Raw genomic sequence first — 27,707 nt, forward strand, 5'->3', positions numbered from 1 at the left:
ATTTTTGGCATAATCCAACTAAATATATTGTCACACTTCCTCATGCGTTCTGGAAGGTCGAGGAAGAAAATAAAGCTTGAAAAATATCTCAACAATAAGTGAAGTGAACGACATAACAGTGTTTGTATTTTAATTAATGCAATATAACAAGTTTTCTCACAAAGAAGCCCGATATCATATTATTTTACAATATCAGGCAGACGAACAACGTATTGTTCGTGAGAGTGAATGGTCTGGTGTTTAGTGACACTATGTTGTGACTTAAGGGTCACGTTAGAATTTTAAAAAAAGATTTAAAGGCGATTTGTGATGAAAATCTCTTACTTTTACCCATTTTATTAAGACATTTCCCGTATTTCAAAACACAAATGTTGACAGCTAAGACTTCTCCACAGTTCTAATGTACTTTTGTAACGGACGCGAGCTAGTAGGGGTGTGACTCTTTGGGCACCTAATGATTGGATCCGATTCCGGTTCCTGGGGTGACGATTCGATTCTCAATTCAACACGATTCTCGATTCAAACCGATTATCACAATGCATTAATTGGTTTAATGATCATAATCCAGCTGTATAATCATATTATATATATATATATATATATATATATATATATATATATATATATATATATATATATATATACATATATATATGTATATATATATATATATATATATATATATATGTATATATATATATATATGTATATGTATATATATATATATGTATATATATATATATATGTATATGTATATATATATATATATATATATATATATATATATATATATATATATATATATATATATATATATATATATATATATATATATATGTGTGTGTGTACATTGTCACTGAAGGTATCAAAACTATGAATGAACACATGTGGAGTTATGTACTTAACAAAAAAACGTGAAATAACTAAAAACACGTTTTAAATTCTAGTTTCTTCAAAATTAGCCCCCCTTTGCTCTTATTACTTTTTCGCACACTCTTGGCATTCTCTCAATGAGCTTCAAGAAGTAGTCACCTGAAATGGTTTTCACTTCACAGGTGTGCTTGAAGCTCATCTAGAGAATACCAAAAGTGTGCAAAGCAGTAATCAGAGCAAATGGTGGCTATTTTGAAGAAACTACAATATAAAACATTTTTTCGGTTATTACACCTTTTTTGTTAAGTACATAACTCCACATTCATAGTTTTCATGCCTTCAGTGACAATCTACAATGTAAATAGTCACGGAAATAAAGAAAACGCATTGAATGAGGAGAAGGTGTGTCCAAACTTTTGGCCTGTACTATGTATATATATATATATATATATATATATATATATATATATATATATATATATATATATATATATATATATATATATATATATAAATATATATATATATATATATATATATATATATATATATACATACAGGGTGATTAAAAAAGAATACGCCTAATATATCCCTCGATATTTAAAACATTCAAAACAATAGAAAACCTAGCTTGAACACATGTGCTGTACATAACTTTGAGTATTTATTTAATGCTTTACAAATTTTTTTTTTTACCAAATTTACCAAATTATGTTCTAAAAGTACGCTGCATGGGTTAAAAATATTTTTTTGCAAACCAGTTATTATAATCCGCAAATAATGTGCCGTTGTTGAGTGTCTGTGCTGTCTAGAGCTCGGCAGAGTAACCGTGTAATACTCTTCCATATCAGTAGGTGGCAGCAGGTAGCTAATTGCTTTGTAGATGTCGGGAACATGGTTTGTCGTGATCACAATATGCGGAAGGCAGCGTGTAGGTAAAAAGGTATCCAACGCTTAAACTAAAAATAAACAAAAGGTGAGTACCCCTAAGAAAAGGCATTGAAGCTTAGGGAAGGCTATGCAAAAAGAAACTAAAACTGAACTGTCTTCAAAGTAAACAAAAACAGAATGCTGGACGACAGCAAAGACTTACAGCGCGTGGAGCAGACGGCGTCCACAAAGTACATCCGTACATGACACGACAATCAACAATGTCCCCACAAAGAAGGATAGTGTCCGCACAACTTAAATAGTCTTGATTGCAAAAACAAAGCAGGTGAAGACATGAAACTGCTACAGGAAAATCCCAACAAAACAGGAAAAAACACCAAAATAGGAGCGCAAGACAAGAACTAAAACACTACACAGGAAAACACCAAAAATACTCTAAATAAGTTATGTCATGATGTGACAGGTGGTGACAGTACACCTACTTTGAGACAAGAGCTATATTAATGCATGGTTGGTTATGGTTTAAATTCATATCCAACAATTGCAAAAACGACTTTTTATTGTCAATATCGGCTACTGAGTTTCATTTTTTTATGTTTTCTGCTGGTGGTGTGCCTCTGGATTTTTTGCAATGAAAAAAATGTGCCTTGGCTCAAAAAAGGTTGAAAAACACTGGGTTAGTTAGTGTAAATTCAACTATACGTACGATTGTGTTTGCACCTAGCGTTTTATTAGCATTAGCTCCGTAATGACAAGTCTTCTTTTGTACACACCTGTAATCTGGCATCCGAAGAGCTCAAAGCGCAGGGCGATGCCGTTCCTCCAAGTCTGCGGTCGGATACGCACAAACCGTGCCAAAACAGGCTGCGGTACGCGGTTCAGCACCACCTCGGCCGGGTCCGTATTGGCGTGAAAAACCTGGGATGAGGAAAAAAACACATGACATCACTCGGTCGGTTCCTGTTGGACGCGCTCGCCCTCATGCGGGTCTGTCTTATCTGTCGTTTTCTCACACACTTCCGTGCACATGGAGCCGCTTCGTTACACACACACACACACACACACGCGGTGGCAGGTCGGACACAGCGGAGACAACCCAAACAGGGATCCGATGTCACCCACCCAGCTGTCGGTGTGTTTTGGGGTCAAAGGTTTGGCTCGGGGAGGCTGGGAAAGCCAGAGGATGGATGAAGGTTTCATCTCTCACACACACACACACACACACACACACACACACACACACACACACACACACACACACACACACACTCACACACACACACAGACTCGGGCTCTCTTATATTCACACAAAACATCCCACACACCTCTCAGTAGGGCTGTGGGAGAGACATGACCTGACATGATTGGTCGTTAAGCACAGGAAGTGTGTGCAGGTGGGCAGGAAGTGAGCATCAACATTCACCTCGAGGAACACACCCTTCCTTCCGTCGGGCTTTTTAGCGGCAAGGAGGGCGTGCGGGGGTTAAAGGGCAAATGTAACCCGGGTGGTCGGGCTACTTCCTGTTTTGGGGGCGAAAAGTAGACCCGTGATGCTCAAGGGGGCGTTCATTGACAGACACGCATCTTCCTCTAATTCCTTTGGACACACACACACACACACACACACACACACACACACACACACACACACACACACACACACACACACACACACACACACACACACATTCTTGTACAAACCCCGTTTCCATATGAGTTGGGAAATTGTGTTAGATGTAAATATAAACGGAATACAATGATTTGCAAATCTTTTTCAACCCATATTCAATCGAATGCACTAAAAAGTTACAATTTTACATAAAAAGTAATAATTTACGAGAAAATATTGCAATGTTACAAAAACAGAAAGAATATGAGAAATTTTTCCCAATTTTATAAGAAAAAAGTCGACACATTGTGAGAAAAAGACTGCTTTTAGTTCATTTTTGTTGTTGTTGAATTGTTTGTTTGTAATTGATTTGTAATCTTCATTATTTACTTCAAGTTATTACAGTATGTCTCTATATACAAATTTATTTATTTTTCTTAAATGAATTTTGGCCAGAGTATAAACAACTTTAACACTGTTACAAATATGCGCCACACTGTGAACCCACACCAAACAAGAATGACAAACACATTTCGGGAGAACATCCGCACCTTAACACAGCATAAACACAACAGAACAAATACCCAGAACCCCTTGAAGCACTAACTCTTCCGGGACACTACAATATACAACCCCCGCTACCCCCCCAACCACCTCAACCTCCTCATGCTCTCTCAGGGAGAGCATGTCCTAAATTCCAAGCTGCTGTTTTGAGGCATGTTAAAAAAAATGATGTACTTTGTGACTTCAATAATAAATATGGCAGTGCCATGTTGGCATTTTTTTTCCCATAACTTGAGTTGATTTATTTTGGAAAACCTTGTTACATTGTTTAATGCATCCAGCGGTGCATCACAACAAAATTAGGCATAATAATGTGTTAATTCCACGACTGTATATATCAGTATCGGTTGATATCGGTATCTGTAATTAAGAGTTGGACAATATTGGAATATCGGCAAAAAAGCCATTATCAGACATCTCTAGTCAAAATAAATACAACTCAAGAACGAACCAAGAAAATATGAAAATATAGACAAGAAAAATACTTGAAAAGTGACCCATTTGGAAAATTCCCTGTCTGGCATGTGCCTCACAAAGTGACAGAATATATGATCGGACTTCAAAATGTTACTCCGGAGGTTTTATTTGATTTTCGGGCATGGCCTGATTTTAATCGAGTGGAGCTGTCAGTGGTAACACAAACCAGTCGTGGGGGTGCGGGGGGTTGTTTGAACAGATAACAGGGGCTATCGCTGCTCTATCTGCTGCTGGATGGACGGGCCGGCAGCAGTCGTGTTTACCTAAGGGGCCAAACAGTGGATGTGAGCTCTTATGGGGGTTACGCAAACACCCACACACGCTCACACAAAGGCGGCGTCTTTGCCGCTCCTAGATATTGGGAACAAAGAGCTGCGGGTGGAAGGACAGGAAAAACAGACTGCGGGGATAAGCATCCTCGGAAGAACAGTTAAAAGCTCCAACTCGAAAGGAGGCGGGAATACTAGGAAGCAACAATGAGCAGATTCATCACTAGGACAGGAAATACACCATTGGAGAATTTATCTCAATAAATAGTAAATCAATTACAACTCACAGGCATAAGGAGGAAGTTTTTTAAAGGAAATGAAAAGAGAACAGCGGTTCATTCAAAATAACCACCATCAAAGCATTAATATTATAATACTATATTGCCAAAAGTATTTGGCCACCCATCCAAATGATGGTGTCCTAATCACTTGGCCCGGTATATAAAATGAAGCACTCAGGCATGGAGACAGTTTCTGCAAACATTTGTGAAAGAATGGGCCACTCTCAGTGATTTCCAGCGTGGAACTGTCATAGGATGCCACCTGTGCAACAAATCCAGTCGTGAAATTTCCTCACTCCTAAATATTCCAAAGTCAACTTTGTTATAAGAAAAGTGAAGAGTTTGGGAACGACAGCAAGTCAGCCACCAAGTGGTAGGCCACGTAAACTGACAAGAGTGCGTAGTGCAAAGGCTTTCTGCACAGTCAGTTGCTACAGAGCTCCAAACTTCATGTGACCTTCCAATTAGCCCACGTACAGTACGCAGAGAGCTTTATGGCATGGGTTTCCATGGCCGAGCAGCTGCATCTAAGCCATACATCGCCAAGTCCAATGCAAAGCGTCGGATGCAGTGGTGTAAAGGATGTCGCCACTGGACTCTAGAGGAGTGGAGACGCATTCTCTGGACTGATGAATCACGCTTTTCCATCTGGCAATCTGATGGACAAGTCTGGGTTTGGCGGTCGCCAGGAGAATGCTACATTTTGGACTGCTTCAGTTAAGTTAAGTTAAGTTACCAATGATTGTCACACACACACTAGGTGTAGAGAAATTTGTCCTCTGCATTTGACCCATTCCCTTGTTCACCTCCTGGGAGTTGAGGGGAGCAGTGGGCAGCAGCGGCAGCCGCGCCCGGGAATAATTTTTGGTGATTTAACCACCAGTTCCAAACCTTGATGCTGAGTGCCAAGCATGGAGGTAACGGGTCCCATTTTTATAGTCTTTGGTATGACTTGGCCGGGGTTTGAACTCACAACCTACCGATCTCAGGGCGGACACTCTAACCACAAGGCCACTGAGCAGGCTTTGTGCCGAGTGTGAAATTTGGTGGAGGAGGAATTATGGTGTGCGGTTGTTTTTCCAGGAGTTGGGCTTGGCCCCTTAGCTCCAGTGAAAGGAACTTTGAATGCTCCAGGATACCAAAACATTTTGGACAATCCCATGCTCCCAGCCTTGTGGGAACAGTTTGGAGCGGGCCCCTTCCTCTTCCAACATGACTGTGCACCAGTGCACAAAGCAAGGTCCACAAAGATATGGCTGAGGATGACAGAGTCTGGTGTGGATGAACTTGACTGGCCTGCACAGAGTCCTGACTTGAACCCGATAGAACAGTGGGGGGGGGGGGGCTGTCTGTATTGATCTATATTGATATATAATGTATATATATTGTGTTTTTTATGTTGATTTAATAAATTAAAAAAAAATATATATATATATATAATTTTTTTTTTATTTCTTGCACGGCCCGGTACCAATCGGCCCGTGGACCGGTACCGGGCTGCGGCCCGGTGGTTGGGGACCACTGCGATAGAACACCTTTGTGATGAATTAGAACTGAGAGACTGAGAGCCAGGGCTTCTCGACCAACATCAGTGTGTGACCTCACCAATGGGCTTTTTGAAGAATGGTGGAAAATTCCTATAAACACACTCCGCAACCTTGTGGACAGCCTTCCCAGAAGAGTTGAAGCTGTAAAAGCTGCAAAAGGTGGACCGACATCCAATTGAACCCTATGGGTTAGGAATGGGATGGCACTTCAAGTTCATATGTGAGTCAAGGCAGGTGGCCAAATACTTTTGGCAATGTAGTGTATCTCTCAGGAGGTGAGAGCAAAGGAGACGTCATCACATCAGATAGGAAGAAGAGACAAAGACAATGAGAGGTCAGTTCCTCCATTTCCTCCCGACTATTGTCGCAGTACCTGACCCCACCGCATCAAGGGGGTTACAGGTCGCCGGCTTTAGGAAGCAGATGGTCGCTCATTGACTGAGTTGTTGACTACACAACAGTCACTTTTCCAATAGGAGTGCTTTATCTAATCTGCCCGACAACCGCAGCGTGGTCACAGCCCGCGTATGTTTATGGCGATGGCGCCCTCACGTCACATGCAGGCGAGGTGAGCTGAATAATTAAAGCGGCCATGTTGTGTCTCCTGGCGTGGAGAGTCATGAAAATATAACAAAGCGCATACACACACATACGCGCATAACGGCCAGACGTGGGGTGTGGATGCTGCCAGGGAACTATGGGTATTTAACTATTGATGAACTTTTTGGGGAAACGAGGTCACTGCGAAAGGTGTGTGTGTGTGTGCTGCACTTAAACGGCTTTTGTGGACGGACAGTTCTGGGACAAAGTTGACGTCACATGTCCGAATTAACAGTCTTCAAAGCTTTTGTCGAATCTTAAGACAATAACAAGGCTATTAAAAAAACGCATCTTTCGAACTCTGATACTAATATGATGTCATAGCAAAGATACTAACGTGACATGCATGACATGCTATTGTTGTTTCTGGGATACGGTTAGATGTAAATACTCATTGTTATTTACTAAACCTTGAAAAATGTTTAGTCTGAGTGGTGTTTTAATTAGAGAATGTCCGATAATGGCTTTTTTGTCGATATCCGATATTCCGATATTGTCCAACTCTTAATTACCGATTCCGATATCAACCGATACCGATATATACAGTCGTGGAATTAACACATTATTATGCCTAAATTTGTTGTGATGCCCCGCTGGATGCATTAAACAATGTAACAAGCTTTTCCAAAATAAATCAACTCAAGTTATGGAAAAATTTTGGGACATGAGGAGGTTGAGGTGAGCGGGGTTGGGTGGAGCGGGGTTGAGGTGGGGGGAGGGGTGGGCTGGGTGGTAGGGTATATTGTAGCGTCCCGGAAGAGTTAGTGCTGCAAGGGGTTCTGGGTATTTGTTCTGTTATGTTCTCCCGAAATGTGTTTGTCATTCTTGTTTGGTGTGGGTTCACAGTGTGGCGTATATTTGTAACAGTGTTAAAGTTGTTTATACGGCCACCCTCAGTGTGACCTGTATGGCTGTTGACCAAGTATGGATTGCATTCACTTGTGTGTGTGAAAAGCCGTAGATATTATGTGACTGGGCCGGCACGCAAAGGCAGTGCCTTTAAGGCAGGGGTTCACAAACACTTTAGTATGGGGAACATATTCACCATTAATTAGTTGCTTATTAACATGCAAATTAGTAACATATTGGCTCTTAATTAGTCATTATTAAGTACTTATTAATGCCTTATTCTGCATGGCCTTATAATGCAACCAGTAAGCCGGTAACACTATAGTATGGGGAACATATTCACCATTACTAACCCGAACCCTAACCCTAACCAAATAACTCTAAATTAAGTCTTTGTTACATAGAATATTTTCCCCTAGTGTCCAAATAACTCAAAATTAAGTCTTTGTTACTTAGAATATGTTCCCCATACTAAAGTGTTACCCAAAATTTATAGGCAAAATAGCCCTGATTACCAGCATTCTTAGTCGCTTCTTACTAGCAGTTTTTCACAATTTAGAACGCACAGGAATGGGAAAGACGTGCTCTTGTCTTGCGTAAGGATTGTGGATGATTGGGAAAAATTGCTAAAAACTGTAGTCTTTGCTCGGGATGGTTTCCTTCTGGTCTCCTGCTGGCCCCACTATGGACTGGACTCTCACTACTATGTTAGATCCACTAAGGACTGTTCTTTCACAATATTATGTCACTCGACATCCATTGCTTTCGGTCTCCCCTAGAGAGGGGGGGTTACCCACATATGCGTTTTCTCATAGTCATTCACATCGATGTCCCTTATGTGGGTGGGCTCTGTACCGAGGATGTCGTTGTGGCTTGTACAGCCCTTTGAGACTTTTGTGATTTAGGGCTATATAAATAAACATTGATTGATGATTGATTGATAGTTCCCCTTTTAAATATATCAACAATCATCCAACAGAGATAATTCCCTGTGAAAGTCCTGTTTCCATACATCACAGCTTAATTAGTTTACCATTGCAGCCCTTCCTCTCACTTGTGAGGGTGCCTGGTCCATGCAGCCTCAGCAGTGTTCTCCTCGGAGCTGACTACACCGCAGGGGGATGTGGAGAGGTCTGCACAAGCCATTATTGGACTGATTTTTCCTTCATTCGTGTTGTCCACCCCCGCATCTTTCTCCGTCAATTACACTCCTCGAAACCCCCCTGCCGCATTTCTTCTGCCTCCCTCCCTCTGTCTCGGCCTCTCCAGCCATGACCTCCTCTCCTTTTCTTTCCCCGTATGAAGATGTTGACAGCAGGGAACGGTTCCAGCTGGCCGCTCGCTGCGGCGGCTGCTGAGAACTACTATGTGTGTGTGTGTGTGTGTGTGAGAGCGAGCGTGTACATGTAACAACTCATCAAGTAATGAGGTGCATATGTGAATGGTGTGATTTTAAACCGGCAATTGGAGAATGTGTCGGAACAAAAAGAAGCATTCAAGCACGTACTGACAGACACTTGCTGATGCGGCAACAAACTGATATTATTGACCTATCAACCAGAGATCAACCGAGAAGGTTATTTTTAGTGGAGATACCCATACCGATTATTATTCGTAAAGGAAGTTCATAACCGATATTTGGAGCAGATATTAATTTGCAGTAAATGCTATTTCAACATGAATAGTATAGGTCAGTCAACAGCTGGACAAGGCTTTAAGTCAGGGGTGTCAAATGTACGGCCCGAGGGCCGGATCACGCCCACCAACAAGGAGATCGCAAAAAGCCGCTGCCTGACCAGGGCTCCGAAAATCTGCAGAGACTCCTCCCACCCCCACCAAAGACTGTTTTCACTGCTGGACTCTAGAAAGAGGTTCCGCAGCCTCCGTAGCAGAACCTCTAGGTTCTGTAACAGCTTCTTCCCTCAGGCCGTAAGACTCTTGAATGCATCATAATTATCCCCTCAACTCCTCCCAAAATGGATTAACTCACTGGAATATAAAGACAATATAACATACATCCATAAACCTGGATGCATATGAAAAAGTGCAATGTATTTATCTGTACAGTAACCTATTTATTTATTTATATATGCACCTTATTGCTTTTTTATCCTGCACTACCATGAGCTAATGCAATGAAATTTCGTTCTTATCTGTACTGTAAAGTTCAAATTTGAATGACAATAAAAAGGAAGTCTAAGTCTAAGTGTAGTCTAGTCTAACAGGTTTTATCCGGCCCGCGGTATGAGTTTGCTAAGTACAAAAATTACCCTGAAATGTTTTAATGAAAACCAAAAACAGCTATTCTAAATGTGTCCACTAGATGTCGCAATATAAATTCTTTGTATCTTGTAGATGATGCTACATATGTACAAAATAAACCACATGATGTTAGTACATCAGTCGAGGAAAATTATCAAACTACATAATTAACATTCTGTAATTTGATTTTGATATAATTCTTTTATCTTGATAGATTGAAAATTAACACCAATGAGTTGACTGATGAACATTATCACATCATTTATTCAGACAATGTAAATAACAAATAAAGTATATGTGTTGTTAACCACAACAGGTAATTGTAAAAACAAACAAACAAGAACATTGTGATTTGTACAATTTCATGAATAGTATAGGTCAGTCAACAGCTGGACAAGGCTTTAAGTCAGGGGTGTCAAACGTACGGCCCGAGGGCCGGATCAGGCCCACCAACAGGTTTTATCCGGCCCACGGTATGAGTTTGCTAAGTATAAAAATTACCCTAAATTTTTTTAATGAAAACAAAAAACAGCTGTTCTAAATGTGTCCACTAGATGTCACAATAGAAATTCTTTGTATCTTGTAGATGATGCTACATATGTACAAAATAAACCACATGATGTTAGTACACCAGTCGAGGAAAATTATCAAACTACATACCGGTAATTAACATTCAGGGAATAAGCGGTAGAAAATGGATGGATGGATATTTTATCTTGGTTCTTGAGCAATGCTTATTTATGTACTTCAATAATTATAAATTTTTTCAAATACTGAATACTGGTAGGGCAGCACAGTGGTACAGGGGTTAGTGCATGTGCCTCACAATACGAAGGTCCTGAGTTCAATCCCGGGCTCGGGATCTTTCTGTGTGGAGTTTGCATGTTCTCCCCGTGACTGCGTGGGTTCCCTCCGGGTACTACGGCTTCCTCCCACCTCCAAAGACATGCACCTGGGGTTAGGTTGATTGGCGACACTAAATTGGCCCTAGTGTGTGAATGTGAGTGTGAATAATGTCTGTCTATCTGTGTTGGCCCTATGAGTAATTTGATTTTGATATAATTCTTTTATCTTGATTTTATCTAAGCAATGCTTATTTATGTACTTCAATAATTATTAATTTTTTCAAATACCATATTTTTTGGAGTATAAGTCGCTCCGGAGTATAAGTCGCACTAGCCGAAAATGCACAATAAAGAAGGAAAAAAAACATATATAAGTCGCACTGGAGTATAAGTCGCATTTTTTAGGAACATTTATTTGATAAAACCCAACACCAAGAATAGACATTTGAAAGGCAATTTAAAATAAATAAAGAATAGTGAACAACAGGCTGAATAAGTGTACGTTATATGACGCATAAATAACCAACTGAGAACGTGCCTGGTATGTTAACGTAACATATTATGGTAAGAGTCATTCAAATAACTATAACATACCAAACAATCTGTCACTCCTAATCGCTAAATCCCATGAAATCTTATACGTCTAGTCTCTTACGTGAATGAGCTAAACAATATTATTTGATATTTTACGGTAATGTGTTAATAATTTCACACATAAGTCGCTCCTGTGTATAAGTCGCACCCCAGGCCAAACTATGAAAAAAACTGCGACTTATAGTCCGAAAAATACGGTACTGAATACTGGTATTATATGTCCATATATTGTCTCTGCAGTTCTGTTCTACTATCAACAGGAAATGTCACTTTATCTGCAAGTTAAAAAAGTCACACATGAAAACAGCCACATAATAGTTTTCATTGCTGCGTTAAAGGACAATTACGGGGGTAAAATCCTCGCCATTAAAGGACATCCTGATGAGAAATGAGCTTCAACCACTTAGGGGCTCTTTGGGGGGGCTTAGAATGGTGAGTTTGTACCGTGCGGCCGGTGGATGAACGGTCACAGAAGATTTCACTAAGGGACCGCGGGAGGAACCCGGCTGGCGACGAGAGTGAAAATAGAGCAGCTTCAGTCGACTCCAAAGTGCGACTGGCATGGACACAAAGAACTAGCACTGTCCGCCATAAATTAGAGCGCATACATCACTTGAGAGTTGCGTCACGCAAAAATGAATATAAAAATACACATATATATGCTGTCACCTTGCCTTGATGGTCATCAAAAACAGATGGATGCTTGAATTCAAGTTAAATTCATGCAATAAAATTAATGTCTTTGCTTGGCAGGAGTTCATGCTCTGTTGAGAACAAGCCACATTACAAGGAGGCCTTTTCAGTTGGGAAAAAAAAAATCACACACAGTTAAAAAAAAAGAAGTAATTCCGTCATTGTTTTCTAAACCCAGACAGATGAGGAGACACTGGGATTGCAAAGACGAGACAGACATCATATCTGTTTGCACGCACACATCTCCAGACGCAGCCATCAGCCGGAGGTCATTGAAAGGCAAAAGTGGGTTGACGGCTTGTAACAAACTACACAGATGTTGCTGCTTAGTTTTTAAGTCCGATCCGTGTTTCATTCGGTAATCTCCCCATCAGATACCCCCTACTGGCCCCACCCAAACCAATCATTGGAACGCGCAGAAGGGGTCCACATGGTCAAATGTGTACGTATCTGTGTGGATTAACCCTTCCACAGAGCCCCTATACTTCCTACGCACTTTCATTTCCCATTTGGCGACCTCAACCCACATAGGTGTGATGGAGGCTCACCATGACAACAACCTCATGCACTGCCTGGGAATATTCGCAATCATAGAAGCCTTATATTCTCAGGACATTGAATCGATAGCAATTTGACTGTAAGAGGACGTTTGGCCTCCCATCTGAGCAAGCTTCATAAATTCATGCTCTCAAAAGACTGGCTAGAACAGCACTAGTCTTGACTAGAGTTAGAGCCATGATCAGTTAATGTGCATAGACTTCATCAGTTGATGCTCAAAGACAAGGGTGGGCAAGTCTTGACTAAAGACAGAGCTCGGAAAGACTTTATGCTCAAAGACTAGATAAAACAGTTCCGCAAAGCAAATACTAGGACAGTTGTAGTTTCAACGAAACCAGAGATAAGGCTTGAATATACTTTATTAGTCAATGTTCAAAAACTAGATAGGTTGTTAGCGCCTAAATATACTTCATCAGTTAAACTCAAAGAGTAGATACGACAACTCTAGACTAGGATTAGAGCAATGCTCCAAGACCAGATAGTCCTGACTTGACGAGGGCTAAGACTTGAATAGACTTAATCAGTTAATGTTCAACTCTAGTCTCAAATAGAGTTAGAACTATAAAGAGACCTGTTCAGGTATAGTGCATAGTCTGGATCAGTTGATGCTGAAAGACTAGCTATGACAGCTTTTGTCTCAACTATATTAAAGCTCAGGCTCACATAGACTTAATCAACTCATTCTCAAAGATTAAATATGAAAGTCTCGACTAGAGTTAGAGCTCGAATAGACTTTAACTAGTTAATGCTCAAAGACAAGTTAAGACAGCTGTGAAAAGCAAAGACTAGGACAGTTCTAGTCTGGACTTAACCAGAGATAAGGCTTGCATTGACATAATCAGTTAATGTTCAAAGACTAGATAGGTTGTTAGCGCTTAAATAGACTACATCCCCGGCCGACTCATACCAAAGACTATAAAAATGGGACCCATTACCTCCCTGCTTGGCACTCAGCATCAAGGGTTGGAATTGGGGGTTAAATCACCAAAATTATTCCCGGGCGCGGCTACCGCTGCTGCTCACTGCTCCCCTCACCTCCCAGGGAGTGAACAAGGGGCTGGGTCAAATGCAGAGGACACATTTCCCCACACCTAGTGTGTGTGTGTGTGACAATCATTGGTACTTTAACTTTAACTTAACTTTTTCAGTTCATGCGCAGAGACTATATAGGACATCGCTCGTCTGAACTAGACTAGAACTTCATCAATTATTGCAAAAAGACTGGATAGGACAGCTCTAGTCTCGACTAGGCTAGAGCTTCAATAGACTCCATCAGTTAATGTTCAAAAACTAGATAGACTGGACTACAGCTAGAACTCCAATAGACTTCATTAGATACTAATGCTTAAAGACTAGATAGGACAATTATAGCCTCGACTACTAGTACTGTCCTATCTAGTCTTTGACTGGCTGACTCATACAATGTCTACTAAGACAACCAGAACAGTTCAGTTACAATCCATGCAATGTCCTGAAAACCTCCTGCACTGCACATACTGTATATTCATGAATAAACTTGCATTATGTGCGCGCCAGTGTTGGAAAGATAACAGATAGCACAGCCGGAAAAGGGCACACAGAGGACGCCATTGTTCTTGTTTGTCAGATTTCCCCCGTGTCTCTGTTGCCATCTCTCCCTCCCTCCCTCCCATCATCTGTTCCTTTGCCTTATGACCAAAGTCATGACCCGGGTGCAGAAGGTCCAGGAATGCAGCATGCAACTGCATTACAGTGCGGTTCAGTTCAGTTCAGTGTACGACGTGTTAAAGGGGAAGTCAAAAAAGTCAGTACCAAAATGGAATGGGTTTAACGTTCCAAAGTAGTGTTGTAACGATACCAATATTTTGGTACCGGTACTAAAATTATTTCGGTACTTTTCTAAATAAAGGGGACCACAAAATAATTGCATTATTGGCTTTATTTTAACAAAAAGTCTTAGGGTACATTAAACATTTGTTTCTTATTGCAGTTAAGTCCTTAAATAAAATAGTGAACATACAAGACAACTTGTCTTTTAGTAGTAAGTAAGCAAACAAAGGCTCCTAATTAGTCTGCTGACATATGCAGTAACATATTGTGTCATTTATCATTATTTTGTCAACATTATTAAGGACAAGTGGTAGAAAATTTATTATTAATCTGCTGACCTGTCTCCGCTCGGGATGGTCTCCTGCTGGCCCCACTATGGACTGGACTCTCACTATTATGTTAGATCCACTATGGACTGGACTCTCACTATTATGTTAGATCCACTATGGACTGGACTCTCACTATTATGTTAGATCCACTATGGACTGGACTCTCACTATTATGTTAGATCCACTATGGACTGGACTCTCACAATGTTATGTTAGATCCACTATGGACTGGACTCTCACAATATTATGCTAGATCCACTCGACGTCCATTGCACCGGTCCCCTCCAAGGTTTCTCATTGTCCCATTGGGTTGAGTTTTTCCTTGCCCTGATGTGGGATCTGAGCCGAGGATGTCGTTGTGGCTTGTGCAGCCCTTTGAAACATTCGTGATTTAGGGCTACATAAGTAAACATTGATTGATTGATTGATACTTGTCCATTTACTGTTAATATCTGCTTACTTTCTCTTTTAACATGTTCTGTCTACACTTCTGTTAAAATGTAATAATCACTTATTCTTCTGTTGTTTGATACTTTACATTATTTTTGGATGACACCACACATTTTTGGTATCAATCCGATACCAAGTAGTTACAGGATCATACATTGGTCGTATTCAGGAACATATTTCCTGAGTTTATAAACATAATTTACATTTTTAAAAAACGAAAGAAGATGTTGTGATGCAAAAAAATATTGATGCAATCATAGTACTATCGTCTAGATACGTGCCTGTACTTGATATCATTACTGTAGATGTTAGGTGTAGATCCACCCATGGCATTTGTTTACATTTTGACGCCGGTGAGCTACGGTGTGTAGTGAAGCATGTTTAGCTATTCCTCGTCCTGCAGGGATGATACTTGTAAGAAACGTATATTATTTGTCGCCGTGGAGGCGAGGATTAATAATTTAGAAGTAGCTAGAACACTGCCAACTGCGGATGGACTTTAGTCGCTAGCTAGCTAGCCATGTCTTAAAGCACCTCTTCCGGTGGGTGGTACCTTTCAGAGGCGGTATAGTACCGAATATGATTCATTTGTATCGCGGTACTATACTAATAATGTATACCGTACAACCCTAGTAGGTATAAAACACTAACCTATTTGTTGTTAACCATCTGGAATATAATTATGCTGTCTTTAAGTTAAATTGGAGTGGTAATTGTTTGTGGACACAATAATTCATTAAGTTAAACTCATGACGCAGTAAGTTGAATGATGCGGACACATTTGTTACTGGATACTTTCTAATATGCTTTTACCTTGGAGGTATGTAAGTAATATCCAACCATAATTATTACATACTTGCCAACCTTGAGACCTCTGATTTCGGGGGTGGGGGCATGGTTGGGGACGGGGGCGTGTTTAAGAGGGGAGGAGTATATTTACAGCTAGAATTCACCATAGCTATAAATATATATTTATTTTATTATATATATATATATATATATATATATAAAAAATAAATACTTGAATTTCAGTGTTCATTTATTTACACATATACACACACATAACACTCATCTACTCATTGTCGAGTTAAGGGTTGAATTGTCCATCCTTGTTCTATTCTCTGTCACTATTTTTCTAACCATGCTGAACACCCTCTCTGATGATGCATTGCTGTGTGGCACGCACAAAAGTGCTTTCATCAAATGCACAAGATGGCAGTATTGTCCTGTTTAAGAGTGTCACAACATTGCTGTTTACAGACGAACTGCTTTACGGTAGACGAAAACGTGACTGCTGTTGTTGTGTGTTGTTACCGCGCTGGGAGGACGTTAATGAAACGGCCTAACAATAAACCCACATAAGAAACCAAGAACTCGCCCTCGATCATTCTACAGTTATAATGTGATTGGGCAGGCACGCTGTTTATATTGTGGGAAAGCGGACTCAGGTCCGCATGGAGCTGGAGGGGGCGTGGCCTCCAGCTCTGCCTGAATATCGGGAGATTTTCGGGAGAAAATTTGTCCCGGGAGGTTTTCGGGAGAGGCGCTGAATTTCGGGAGTCTCCCAGAAAATCCGGGAGGGTTGGCAAGTATGAATTATTGTAACTTACTTTATTTGTCGCCATGGAGGCCAGGATTAGTGATTTAGAAGAAGCTAAAACACTGCAAACTGGGGCTGGATGTTAGCCGCTAGCTAGTCATGTCTTAAAGCACCTCTTCCTGAGGGTGTTTCAGTGTTATAACTTCACCTTTATCGTTAGTTTTTAAGCCAAAATGCGTCCGTTCTCCCTTTTCTGTCTACACACTGTGTCTGCTTGTAAGTACTCCGTGATTGTGTGCCACCGAACATGCTCGTCTGCTCGTAAACCAGCAATGACAAGACGTGACGACGACGCGGGCGCGGGGGGGTGCGCAACCGGTACATTTCAGAGATGGTATCGTACCGAAAATGATTCATTAGAATCGCGGTACTAAACTAATACCGGTATACCGTACAACCCTATTCCAAAATCAATCGTACCTTGTGGTTCTTGCCATGCCGATAGATCATCCAGTCCTCCCCGTTGGTGCTGACCTCCAGTTTGAACGCGGTTACATAGTAAGACTTCTGTGTCTCTTTGGAAATGGCACCTTGGGTGGCGATGCCCGTCAGGACCTTCAGAAACTGGAGGTCAACCTTGAAGATGAAGGAAAGAGCAAATTAAATATGAAACGTGTCTTGTTAATAGGGAGTGACGGATGGGACGGGAGCGATTGCAAAGCGAGCGTTGGGGGGATTTATGATGTTTGACGTAGACAACCAAGACGACACGCTGCCGTGTCTATTTGTCACGCAGGCGTTCGAGGATGGAGGGCGGCCGTCAGGCACAGGAAGACGGGGGGGGGCGTTGGCATGTGTAAGTGTGGAGCGCAAAGATCAATGGTATTTGAACGTGTTCCGAAGAAGCACCGTCATTCATCATGGCGCTCTTCTCCTCCCTGGTGCATGCATGAATGTATAGAAACATCAATAAATATGAGCGCGTTCCTTATCATCCGTTTGCAGTTCTTCTTTGTCATGGGTTATCAATAAGAATTCATTTCCAGATCCTTCTGAGAACATTTCAGGAAAAAAAAAAAAAGTCCTGTTATGCAAAACGCAAATGTCAACTGCAGAGTTGGAAAATGTGACCTAAAATATATATTGCGATTTATATCAGAGCTTATTGTGATAAATATATGGTAACCCTTTAGTATGTGGAACATATTCACAATTAATTAGCTGTTTATTAAAATAACAAAGACTTAATTTAGAGTTATTTGGACACGAGGGGAACAAATAAGGGTTAGGGGTACTAATAAGCAAGAATTCTGAGGTTATTGAGGGAAGACTCTTAGTTAATGGCTTACTGGTTGTATAATAAGGCCATGCAGAATAAGGCATTAATAAGTACTTAATAATGACTAATTAAGAGCCAATATGTTAATAATTTGCATGTTAATAAGCAACTAATTAATGGTGAATATGTTCCCCATAATAAAGTGTTATCAAAGATATTTATCATGGTATATTATATGGCAGGGGTCGGGAACCTTTTTGGCAGAGAGAACCATGAAAGCCAAATAATTTTAAAATGTATTTCCGTGAGAGCCATATAACATACTTGCCAACCTTGAGATCTCCGAATTCGGGAGATGGGGCGGGGGGCGAGGTTGATATGTGCGGGGTTGGGTGGGGGCGGGGTTTTGTGGTAGCGGGGGTGTATATTGTAGCGTCCCAGAAGAGTTAGTGCTGCAAGGAGTTCTGGGTATTTGTTCTGTTGTGTTGTGTTTATGTTGTGTTACGGTGCGGATGTTCTCCCGAAATGTGTTTGTCATTCTTCTTTGGTGTGGGTTCACAGTGTGGTGCATATTTGTAACAGTGTTAAAGTTGTTATACGGCCACCCTCAGTGTGACCTGTATGGCTGTTGATCAAGTATGCTTTGCATTCACTTATGTGTATGTTAAAACCGCCTATATTATGTGACTGGGCGGGCACGCTGTATGCGGACGTGACTACAGGTTGTAGAGGACGCTAAAGGCAGTGCCTTTAAGGCACACCCCCAATATTGTTATTCGGGTGGAAATCGGGAGAAATTCGGGAGATTGGTTGCCCCGGGAGATTTTCGGGAGGGGCACAAAAATTCGTGAGTCTCCCGGAAAAATCGGGAGAGTTGGCAAGTATGCCATATAATATTTTTTAACACTGAATACAACTAAATGCGTGCATTTTTAAGCAAGACCAACATTCTTGAGTATAAAAAGTCTCTTATTCTTTTTAATAACATTGTTTTTCTGAAGCTAACCAATAATAAATAAAACACTTCTTACCGTTAATGCGACTTCTTGAACAGGTGCGGTAGAAAACGGATGGATGGATTAAAATGCATGAGAATGTTTTATGTTTTGAACGTTTTTTTTAACACTGGGATTTCCAGCGGAATTATTCATTACTTATCGTGTTAAGCAACGTCAGCTAAGATATATCTGAGAGCCAGATGAAGTCATCAAAAGAGCCACATCTGGCTGGCGAGCCATAGGTTCCCTACCCCTGTTATATGGCATATATATGATAGTAGAAACATTTTGGAACGGGTAATAAAGGCGCTTAATGTATGGGGTAACATATTGCGTCATTTCTAGTTGTTTTATATTCTCAAAACTATTGTTATTATACTTGCTAATTTCCTGTTAATATCTGGTTACTTTCTGCTTTTTGTTAAAGTGTATTTTATTCTTCTGTTGTACCATAATTTACCTTTTTGACCTCGGGACCCAACTTTTCCACTACATAGGGCCCCGGGACCCACTCAAATATTAACACTGAATTATTAATCTTACTCTTGATTTTAATCACATTTAATAATTATTTATAACGTACTTACAGTTTACAACCTTGTGTAATGATATGAAACCATGTGGAAATCACAAAGATTATTATTTATTTAACAAATAAACCTTAGGCTTATGTCAGGCTGATTAAAAAAATAAGTACCAACCAAATATACTGCATACACTAAAATATACATTCAATTATGTTGTGCTGAAATAAACTAAATGATTAGTCAATATTTCTTAACTAAATTGTCAATCAAATTAAACCACTTCAGTCATCATTTTTGCGCTTAAGAAACTTCTCTATGACTTTAGCTCCAGACTTCTTCTGTTTGTTTGGTATTGTCATTACTGCCACAAGTGGTGGAAAAGTGTATTACAGCTGAGTACCGCTGCGGCCTATAGGGACCACAGCTGCGAAACGGCCCTGTAGTCCAACAATGGCCCTATGGTTAAGAAACACTGTTTTAGGCGATACTACAAATTTGGGTATTGATCAAATACCAACTACCGTATTTTTCGGACAATAAGTCACAGTTTTTTTCATAGTGCGACTTATACTCAGGAGCGACTTATGTGTGAAATTATTAACACATTACCATAAAATATCAAATAATATTATTTAGCTCATTCACGTAAGAGACTAGAGGTATAAGATTTCATCGGATTTAGCGATTAGGAGTGACAGATTGTTTGGTAAACGTATAGCATGTTCTATATGTTATAGTTATTTGAATGACTCTTACCATAATATGTTACGTTAACATACCAGGCACGTTCTCAGTTGGTTATTTATGTGTCATATAACGTACACTTATTCAGCCTGCTGTTCACTATTCTTTATTTATTTTAAATTGCCTTTCAAATGTCTATTCTTGGTGTTGGGTTTTATCAAATAAATTTCCCCCAAAAATGCGACTTATACTCCAGTGCGACTTATATATATGTTTTTTTTCCTTCTTTATTATGCATTTTCGGCCGGTCCGATTTATACTCCGGAGCGACTTATACTCCGAAAAATACGGTACATACAATCATGTTGTGCTGAAATAAACTAAATGATTAGTCAATATTTCTTAACTAAATTGCCAATCAAATTAAACCACTTTAGTCATAATTTTTGCGCTTAAGAAACTTCTCTATGACTTCTTCTGTTTGTTTGATATTGTCATTACTGCCACAAGTGGTGGAAAAGTGTAATGCAGCTGAGTACCGCTGCGGCCTATAGGGACCACAGCTGCGAAACGGCCCTGTAGGAGGCGCTCGCGGCCCAACAATGGCCCTATGGTTAAGAAACACTTTTTAGGCGATACTACAAATTTGGGTATTGATCTAATACCAACTAGTTACATGATCAGTATTGACCATTCCAATGTTTACGCTTAATATTTTCAGGATCATTATATCATTAAAATCTTCATCACAACTGAAATCCGACAACATCAAGTTTTCTTTACTTCCTTTCATTACATACATCATTTATGATAAAAAACTACTATTGGCTCTTATTTCCTAAGTTTGTAAACAATAACAAAATTGACAAAAAATTATTTTGTGATCATAAATAATATTGATCTAGTCACTGTAGCTTTGACCATATACTGATACGTTTGTACTTTACTTGGTATCGTTACTGTTGATATTTGTATCGATCTACCAACAATTCAAGAGTTCTAGGTAAGCCGTTAGCTATGCTTTTTTGTATTCTGCTAGGGTGCATAGAGTAGCATGTTTAGCTATTCATTGTCAAATACCCATCTAGTCCAGGTGTGTCAAACGTACGGCCCGAGGGCCAAATCAGGCCCCCGAACAGGTTTTATCCGACCCGCGGGATAAGTTTGCTAAGTATAAAAATGAACCTGAAATTTTTTAATGGAAGAAACAGCTGTTCCAAATGTGTCCACTAGATGTCGCGATAGCAATTCTTTGCATCTTTGTAGATGATTAGACTTAGACTTTATATTGTCATTCAAATTTGAACTTTGCTGTACAGATAAGAACGCAATTTTGTTGCATTAGCTCATGGTAGTGCAGCTACACTTGTACAAAATAAACCACATGACGTTAGTACATCAGTCGAGGAAAATGATCAAACTACATAAATAACATCCTGTAATTTGATTTGGATATAATTTTTTTTATCTTAATAGATTGAAAATTAACACCAATGAGTTGACTGATAAAACATCATCACATCATTTATTCAGAAAACATAAATAACGACAAATAAAGATAGAATACTATTAACCGCAACATGAAAGTGTAAAAAAAACCAACAACATTATGATTTGTACAATTTCCGAATGTTCTTGTTCTATTTTTAAATAAAGAAAACAATCTGAAGTTGTCTTTATTTTTAACTTATCGTGCGGTGATTTTACCAGTCCGGCCCACTTAGGAGTAGATTTTTCTCCATGTGGCCCCCGATCTAAAATTAGTTTGACACCCCTGATCTAGTCACTGTAGCATCGACCAGCAACTCATACGAGACGTGGTATCGTTACTGTTGATATTTGTATCGAACCACGCACCCCTGTTTACATTTAGGAGCTCCGGCTTGGCGGATAGCTATGCTTTTTTGTATCCTGCTAGGGTGCATAGTGTAGCATGTATTCATTGTCCTCCAGTGATAAATAATACTTGTACGAAGCACTGTTTCTTTGCCACCATTCAGGCGAGGATTATTGATATATCCGTTAGCTTGCAAGTGAGGACGCCACAATGCGTTTGCTTGTCACTGTCAAGTTTTCGGGACACAGCTAGAATGTGTCATCAACATGCATTATTATTATTATCTATATTGTATATCATCTACATTGCGCAAGCCTCGTTCTTATGTGTGCAACATGGTGCTTTTTTTTTTTTTAACCTAAGCTTATATTTGTATTGCCGTTGTTAGTGCCCTTTTCCTCCCATCGATATTATTGACCATGCTGCAGTTGGAGTCTAAGAGGCTGTGCAATGTGACCTATTGAGAATGCTTGTCTTAATGTCTACAAAAGTAATTAGTGGAGACAATAAAGTTGCATTGATAAAAGATGAACGGACCTGGATGTATTCCTTGCTGCTGTCCTCGGAGGGCGTCCAGGCGTTGTCATGGTTGTTGAGGCGAGCCTGTCGCGGCAACCAGCGGCTATCGTAGAAGCTCGTGGAGGCGCTGATCTGGTCGTCGCTGATCCTCCCCGATTCCATGCCGAGCACCATGCTACAGTGAAACGCTGAAGGAGGGAAAGAGAAAGGAATTGAGCTGTATTTCAATTGATGGCGGGGGTACAAAGGTAGAATGTTATAAACCAGGACGACATGAGTGTAAATCTAGAGAGACAAGGGCCGACAGAGTCAGAAAAGCTAAATTGAGGTGAAGTTAATTTTAAATAAGAAAAAAAAATTGTGTGATGGCTTCTGGGTGATTGAATTAGCATTAAAGTGGGTAAGACACAGAGGTGAGATGAAGAAATACGAGTGTCTACAAATAGTGGAGAAATTGTCTACATTAAGCCGGATAACTCCTTAAACGAATAATTATTTAGCCTAAGCCCCGTGTCAGCCACACTAGATCATCGTTTAAGGTTCACATCCTTGGATAATTTTTTTACACGGGTAAGTGCGCCGTGTATTTCTTGAATCTCCGGCTCTTAGCTTTGTATGGTGATCGTTTACAAACTGAGTTTGGACAGGAAGTGACGTCAGAAAGAACGCGCCACAGCCAGCTTCATTATAAATCGGTTTCTTAACTCGAAGCTAACCACTGGAAATATGAAGGCGAGTCATCCAGACATGCCCGTGTTTCTCCTTCCTCTACATGTACAGACGCTTGTGGAGATCACACATGAATACCTTAAGAGAAAGCGATTGCAGCTATTTCAGATACAACACTTCTCAGACGGCAAGAGAACTTTCGAATGTCCAGGTCAGCTGTGATTCTGCTTGGCGAAAAACTTTGTCCATTTCTCGAAGGAGAGACAACGAGAATGCGGGCTCCAGTGGATGTGATAAAAAAAGGTTGCATGTGCTTTGTATTACCTGGCTGACAAGGGAAGACTATGGAAAACAGTGAATGCTTTTGGACTGGCAAAGCAGACTGTATCAGTCATTGTCCGCCGGGTATGTCGCGGACTCAACGTCTAGGTCCAGAGTTTATAAAGTCACCAAAAACGAATGGACAATGAAGGTGAAGGCAAAAGAGTGAGGAGTGTCCTGACCAGATATCTAGATCCCTAGTTTGATTGATGTAAAATGTTCTTTAAGGTTATCCAGGGTAAATCCCACCTAACCTTATCCTTGTCCACACACACACAATGGTCGTTTAAGACCCCCTCCCTCCCTCCGTCCGCCGGCCTAACGCGACCTAGTACGCATGCGCGGAAAATGCGCACGTCATAGTCACCTCCAGTGTTGCTTTGTGTGCAAGTTCTTAAATTTAACTTATCTGAACAATATCCAGTGTTGTGGTATTTCAATTAACTGGAATCCAGTGCGCTGTGGGGCCCTATTGTAGTGAATCACACCTGATTCACTACACAATAATGGACGTGTGGAAGTAAACAAAGTGATAAAGAACATTTTACATCAATCAAACTAGGGATCTACCGTATTTTTCGGAGTATAAATCGCACCGGAGAATAAGTCGCACATGCCGAAAATGCATAATAAAGTAGGAAAAAAACATATATAAGTCGCACTGGAGCCCGGCCAAACTATGAAAAAAACTGCGACTTATAGTCCGAAAAATACGGTAGATATCTGGTCAGAACACTCCTCACTCTTTTGCCTTCACCTTCATTGTCCATTCCTTTTTGGCGACTTTATAAACTCTGCCCCATGGACATTAACCAGAATGACCTACCATTCGTTGTGTATGCTTGTTTTCTACTTTTGTACTTTAACTTTAGCTTATTGAATTATTGTCCCAGCCCTATGTTGAAAGCCTGATAGCTGCCAGAAACTAGCAGGCAAGTAGGGACCAGTACCAAATTCGGTACATTTCAAGGTACCAACAGTAGTCCATTGGTACAACTAGGTATCGATTCACATTAAATCAAACAGTGAGTTTTAAAGTTAAACTCGTCTTGTGCGACACTTGGTCCATGTATTTACATTCTTTCTCGTCTTCAGTTATGTACCGTATTTTACTCACTATAAGGCGCACCTGAAAACCTCCAATTTTCTCAAAAGCTGACAGTGCGCCTTATAATCCGGAGCGCCTTATATATAGACCTGTGTTTTTCAACCTTTTTTGAGGCAAGGCACATTTTTTTCATAAAAAAATCCGGAGGCACACCACCAGCAGAAAACGTTAAAAAATGAAACTCCACCAGGTCGTCGTGCCTTATTTTGAGTCTGTTGGTGTTTTCCTGTGTGTAGTGCTTTCGTTCCTGTCTTGCGCTGTTATTTTGGAGGCCCTTCCTGTTTTGTTGGTGTTTTCCTGTAGCAGTTTCATGTCTTCCGCGCACTTGCTTTGTGTTAGCAAGCAAGGCTATTTATGTTGCTGCTATCCTTCTTTGTGTGGACATTGTTGATTGTCACGTCATGTACAGATGTACTTTGTGGACACCGTAAGTTTTTGCTGTCGTCCAGCATTCCGTTTCTGTTTACTTTGTCGCCAGTTCAGTTTTACTTTCGTTTTGCATAGCCATTGCCTTTTCCTTTTGTTCATTTTTGGTTTAAGCATTACATAACTTTTTACCTGCACTCTGCCTCCCGCTGTGGCCTGCATATTGGAATCACAACAAACCACCCTCGTCTCACCCGACACATTCCGACTTTTACAAAGCAATTAACTACCTGCTGCCACCTACTGACATGGAGTATTACGTGGTTACCCTGCCAAGTTGTACACAGCACAGACACGAAGCAACGGCACATTATTTGCAGGTTCTAATTATTGATTTGCAAAAAAATATTTTTTGGACCAATTAGGTGAAGTTGCATAATTTCCCACGGCACACCAGACAATATCTCACGGCACACTAGTGTGCCGCGGCACAGTGGTTGAAAAACACTAATGTAGACCAATATTGAACCACAACAGGTCTCGCAACTACGGGATGCATAACGTAACCCCAGCCTCTACTGTAGCGTCTATTCTATGCGCCTTATAATGCGGTGCGCCTTATATATGAACACAGTTTTAAAATAGGCCATTCATTGAAGGTGCGCCTTATAATCCGGTGCGCCTTATAGTGCGGAAAATACGGTAAGCTAAAGTAGCAAGAGCGTGAATCTTTTCGTGGACAAAAACGTCAACTGATTTCTATTTTTGCGCAATACTCGGTCTATGTTTCTACACCGATTTAATCTAGGGATTCACAGCTAATTCTTATCGATTGAAGTGACTACTACCGATGCAGCCGAATTGCTCACATGTCAAACTAGATATCTGGGCGCATCTGTTTATCGTTAAAAACCCAACTATCGATCCAAATGTGAAAAGGTACCCATCCCTACAGTCCCATCTACCCCGCTACACAGAAGTGTCATGGAGGAAAACCGAAACACACTGGCTACAATTAGGATTACAAACGCCCCACGCAGAGTACTCACAGTCTCTGACTTCTTTGCGCGTCATGTTGTAGCGGGCAGAGAAGCCGTCTTTGGCCACCGCCATGTCCGTGTGGAAGGAGAGGGACAGCAGGCCGGAGGATGACTGGATCTCAGGCGGGATCTTGGTACCACAGTACCGCCCGATCAGCGGGGACACTGCAGACAAATAAATACAGTTAGATTTTTCAGAAACACAAGTATGGTGTTGCTTTTGAGAAAACAACTTTTATTCCACTAACTGCTAAGTGAAGGCAAATGAGTCGCCACATGCCCTCCATCCCAACACCCGCCATCTTCCTCCCATAATGCCTCTCTCTGCCCTGTCCATCCCTCAGTCCATCTGCTCCATGTGTCTTAGCCAGACCCCAGCAGGGGAACTGGAATCCCCGCCTTAATGCAAGCTGCACTGGGATCATCCGCATGCACGCGTGCACGCACACACACACGCACACAGACACACACACACACACACACACACACACACACACACACACACATCCACCAATAAGTATTACAGCAGTCTCAAGAGGTGCTCCCTCGCCAGACGCCGGATTCTTCACCCTTTCCTCTCGTCTGCCAAGACTCTTTCACGCCTAAAAACTGGGCTCCCTCAAACTGGGCTCCACTTTGATTTCCTCCTAATTCCCGACTTTGAATGTCTGCGGCTAGCTGAGCTCTCAAATTCAAGGCTATAATTGGCATTTGAAATCCACATGGATCCCTTTTTAGCAACTGCAAATGGAATAATTACCGCAAGTCATCAGTCCTTTGCCTCAGAGATATAATCTAAATAAAGGAGAAAGAAAATAAATGAAAAGGAGCTTAAGGGTGCAAAAGTGCCATTTATTAGTGATGTGCAATACCACTGATTTTCTTTAAGATCCGATACCAAGTAAAACTTAGGCTGGTATCGGTGATACCGATTCGATACCGATACTTTGTGCAAACATATTAACATAACCAAAGTAAGAAAAAAAGAGCAAAAATCAGAATGTAATGAGAAAAACCTACAAAATGTTAACTGAGAATTAAGAATAATAATGTACTTAGCCGCATGTAACAAAGTTAAAAACATGTCTTTTTAACATTTAAAAAAAAAAAACACAAAAAAAACCAAGCTTAACTCCTTAACTACATTTTCCAGTAGCTTAGCTACTTTTGAACTTGCCGCGATTCCTGTAGCTTAGCTATTTTTAGAACCATGTTGCCAGGTAGGTTGCATCAAAGCCACAAGCTACAAAGAGAGAAAATGGGACAGCCAATCCAGCCCCCCCCAAAATATGGAGAATACACAATGACCTGGAAGAATG

At 40.6% G+C, this 27,707-nt stretch overlaps 1 protein-coding gene across 3 annotated transcripts in view; it reads right to left on the reverse strand.

Annotated features, from left to right (window-relative positions):
* The window catches only part of nrp2a (neuropilin 2a), a 179,346-nt gene that overhangs the window by 53,791 nt on the left and 97,848 nt on the right, over window positions 1-27,707 (reverse strand). For all 3 annotated transcript variants that reach the window (XM_061985096.2, XM_072915871.1, XM_072915872.1), the window contains exons 5-8: window positions 26,398-26,553; window positions 22,903-23,072; window positions 17,521-17,676; window positions 2,538-2,682 (exon numbers count right to left, since the gene is read on the reverse strand). In XM_061985096.2, the coding sequence (XP_061841080.1) occupies window positions 2,538-2,682; window positions 17,521-17,676; window positions 22,903-23,072; window positions 26,398-26,553 (627 nt within the window). The remainder of the gene's footprint in view (window positions 1-2,537; window positions 2,683-17,520; window positions 17,677-22,902; window positions 23,073-26,397; window positions 26,554-27,707) is intronic.

Source organism: Nerophis lumbriciformis, linkage group LG23 (assembly GCF_033978685.3).
Source record: "Nerophis lumbriciformis linkage group LG23, RoL_Nlum_v2.1, whole genome shotgun sequence".
In the NCBI taxonomy this organism is placed as follows: Eukaryota; Metazoa; Chordata; class Actinopteri; order Syngnathiformes; family Syngnathidae; genus Nerophis; species Nerophis lumbriciformis.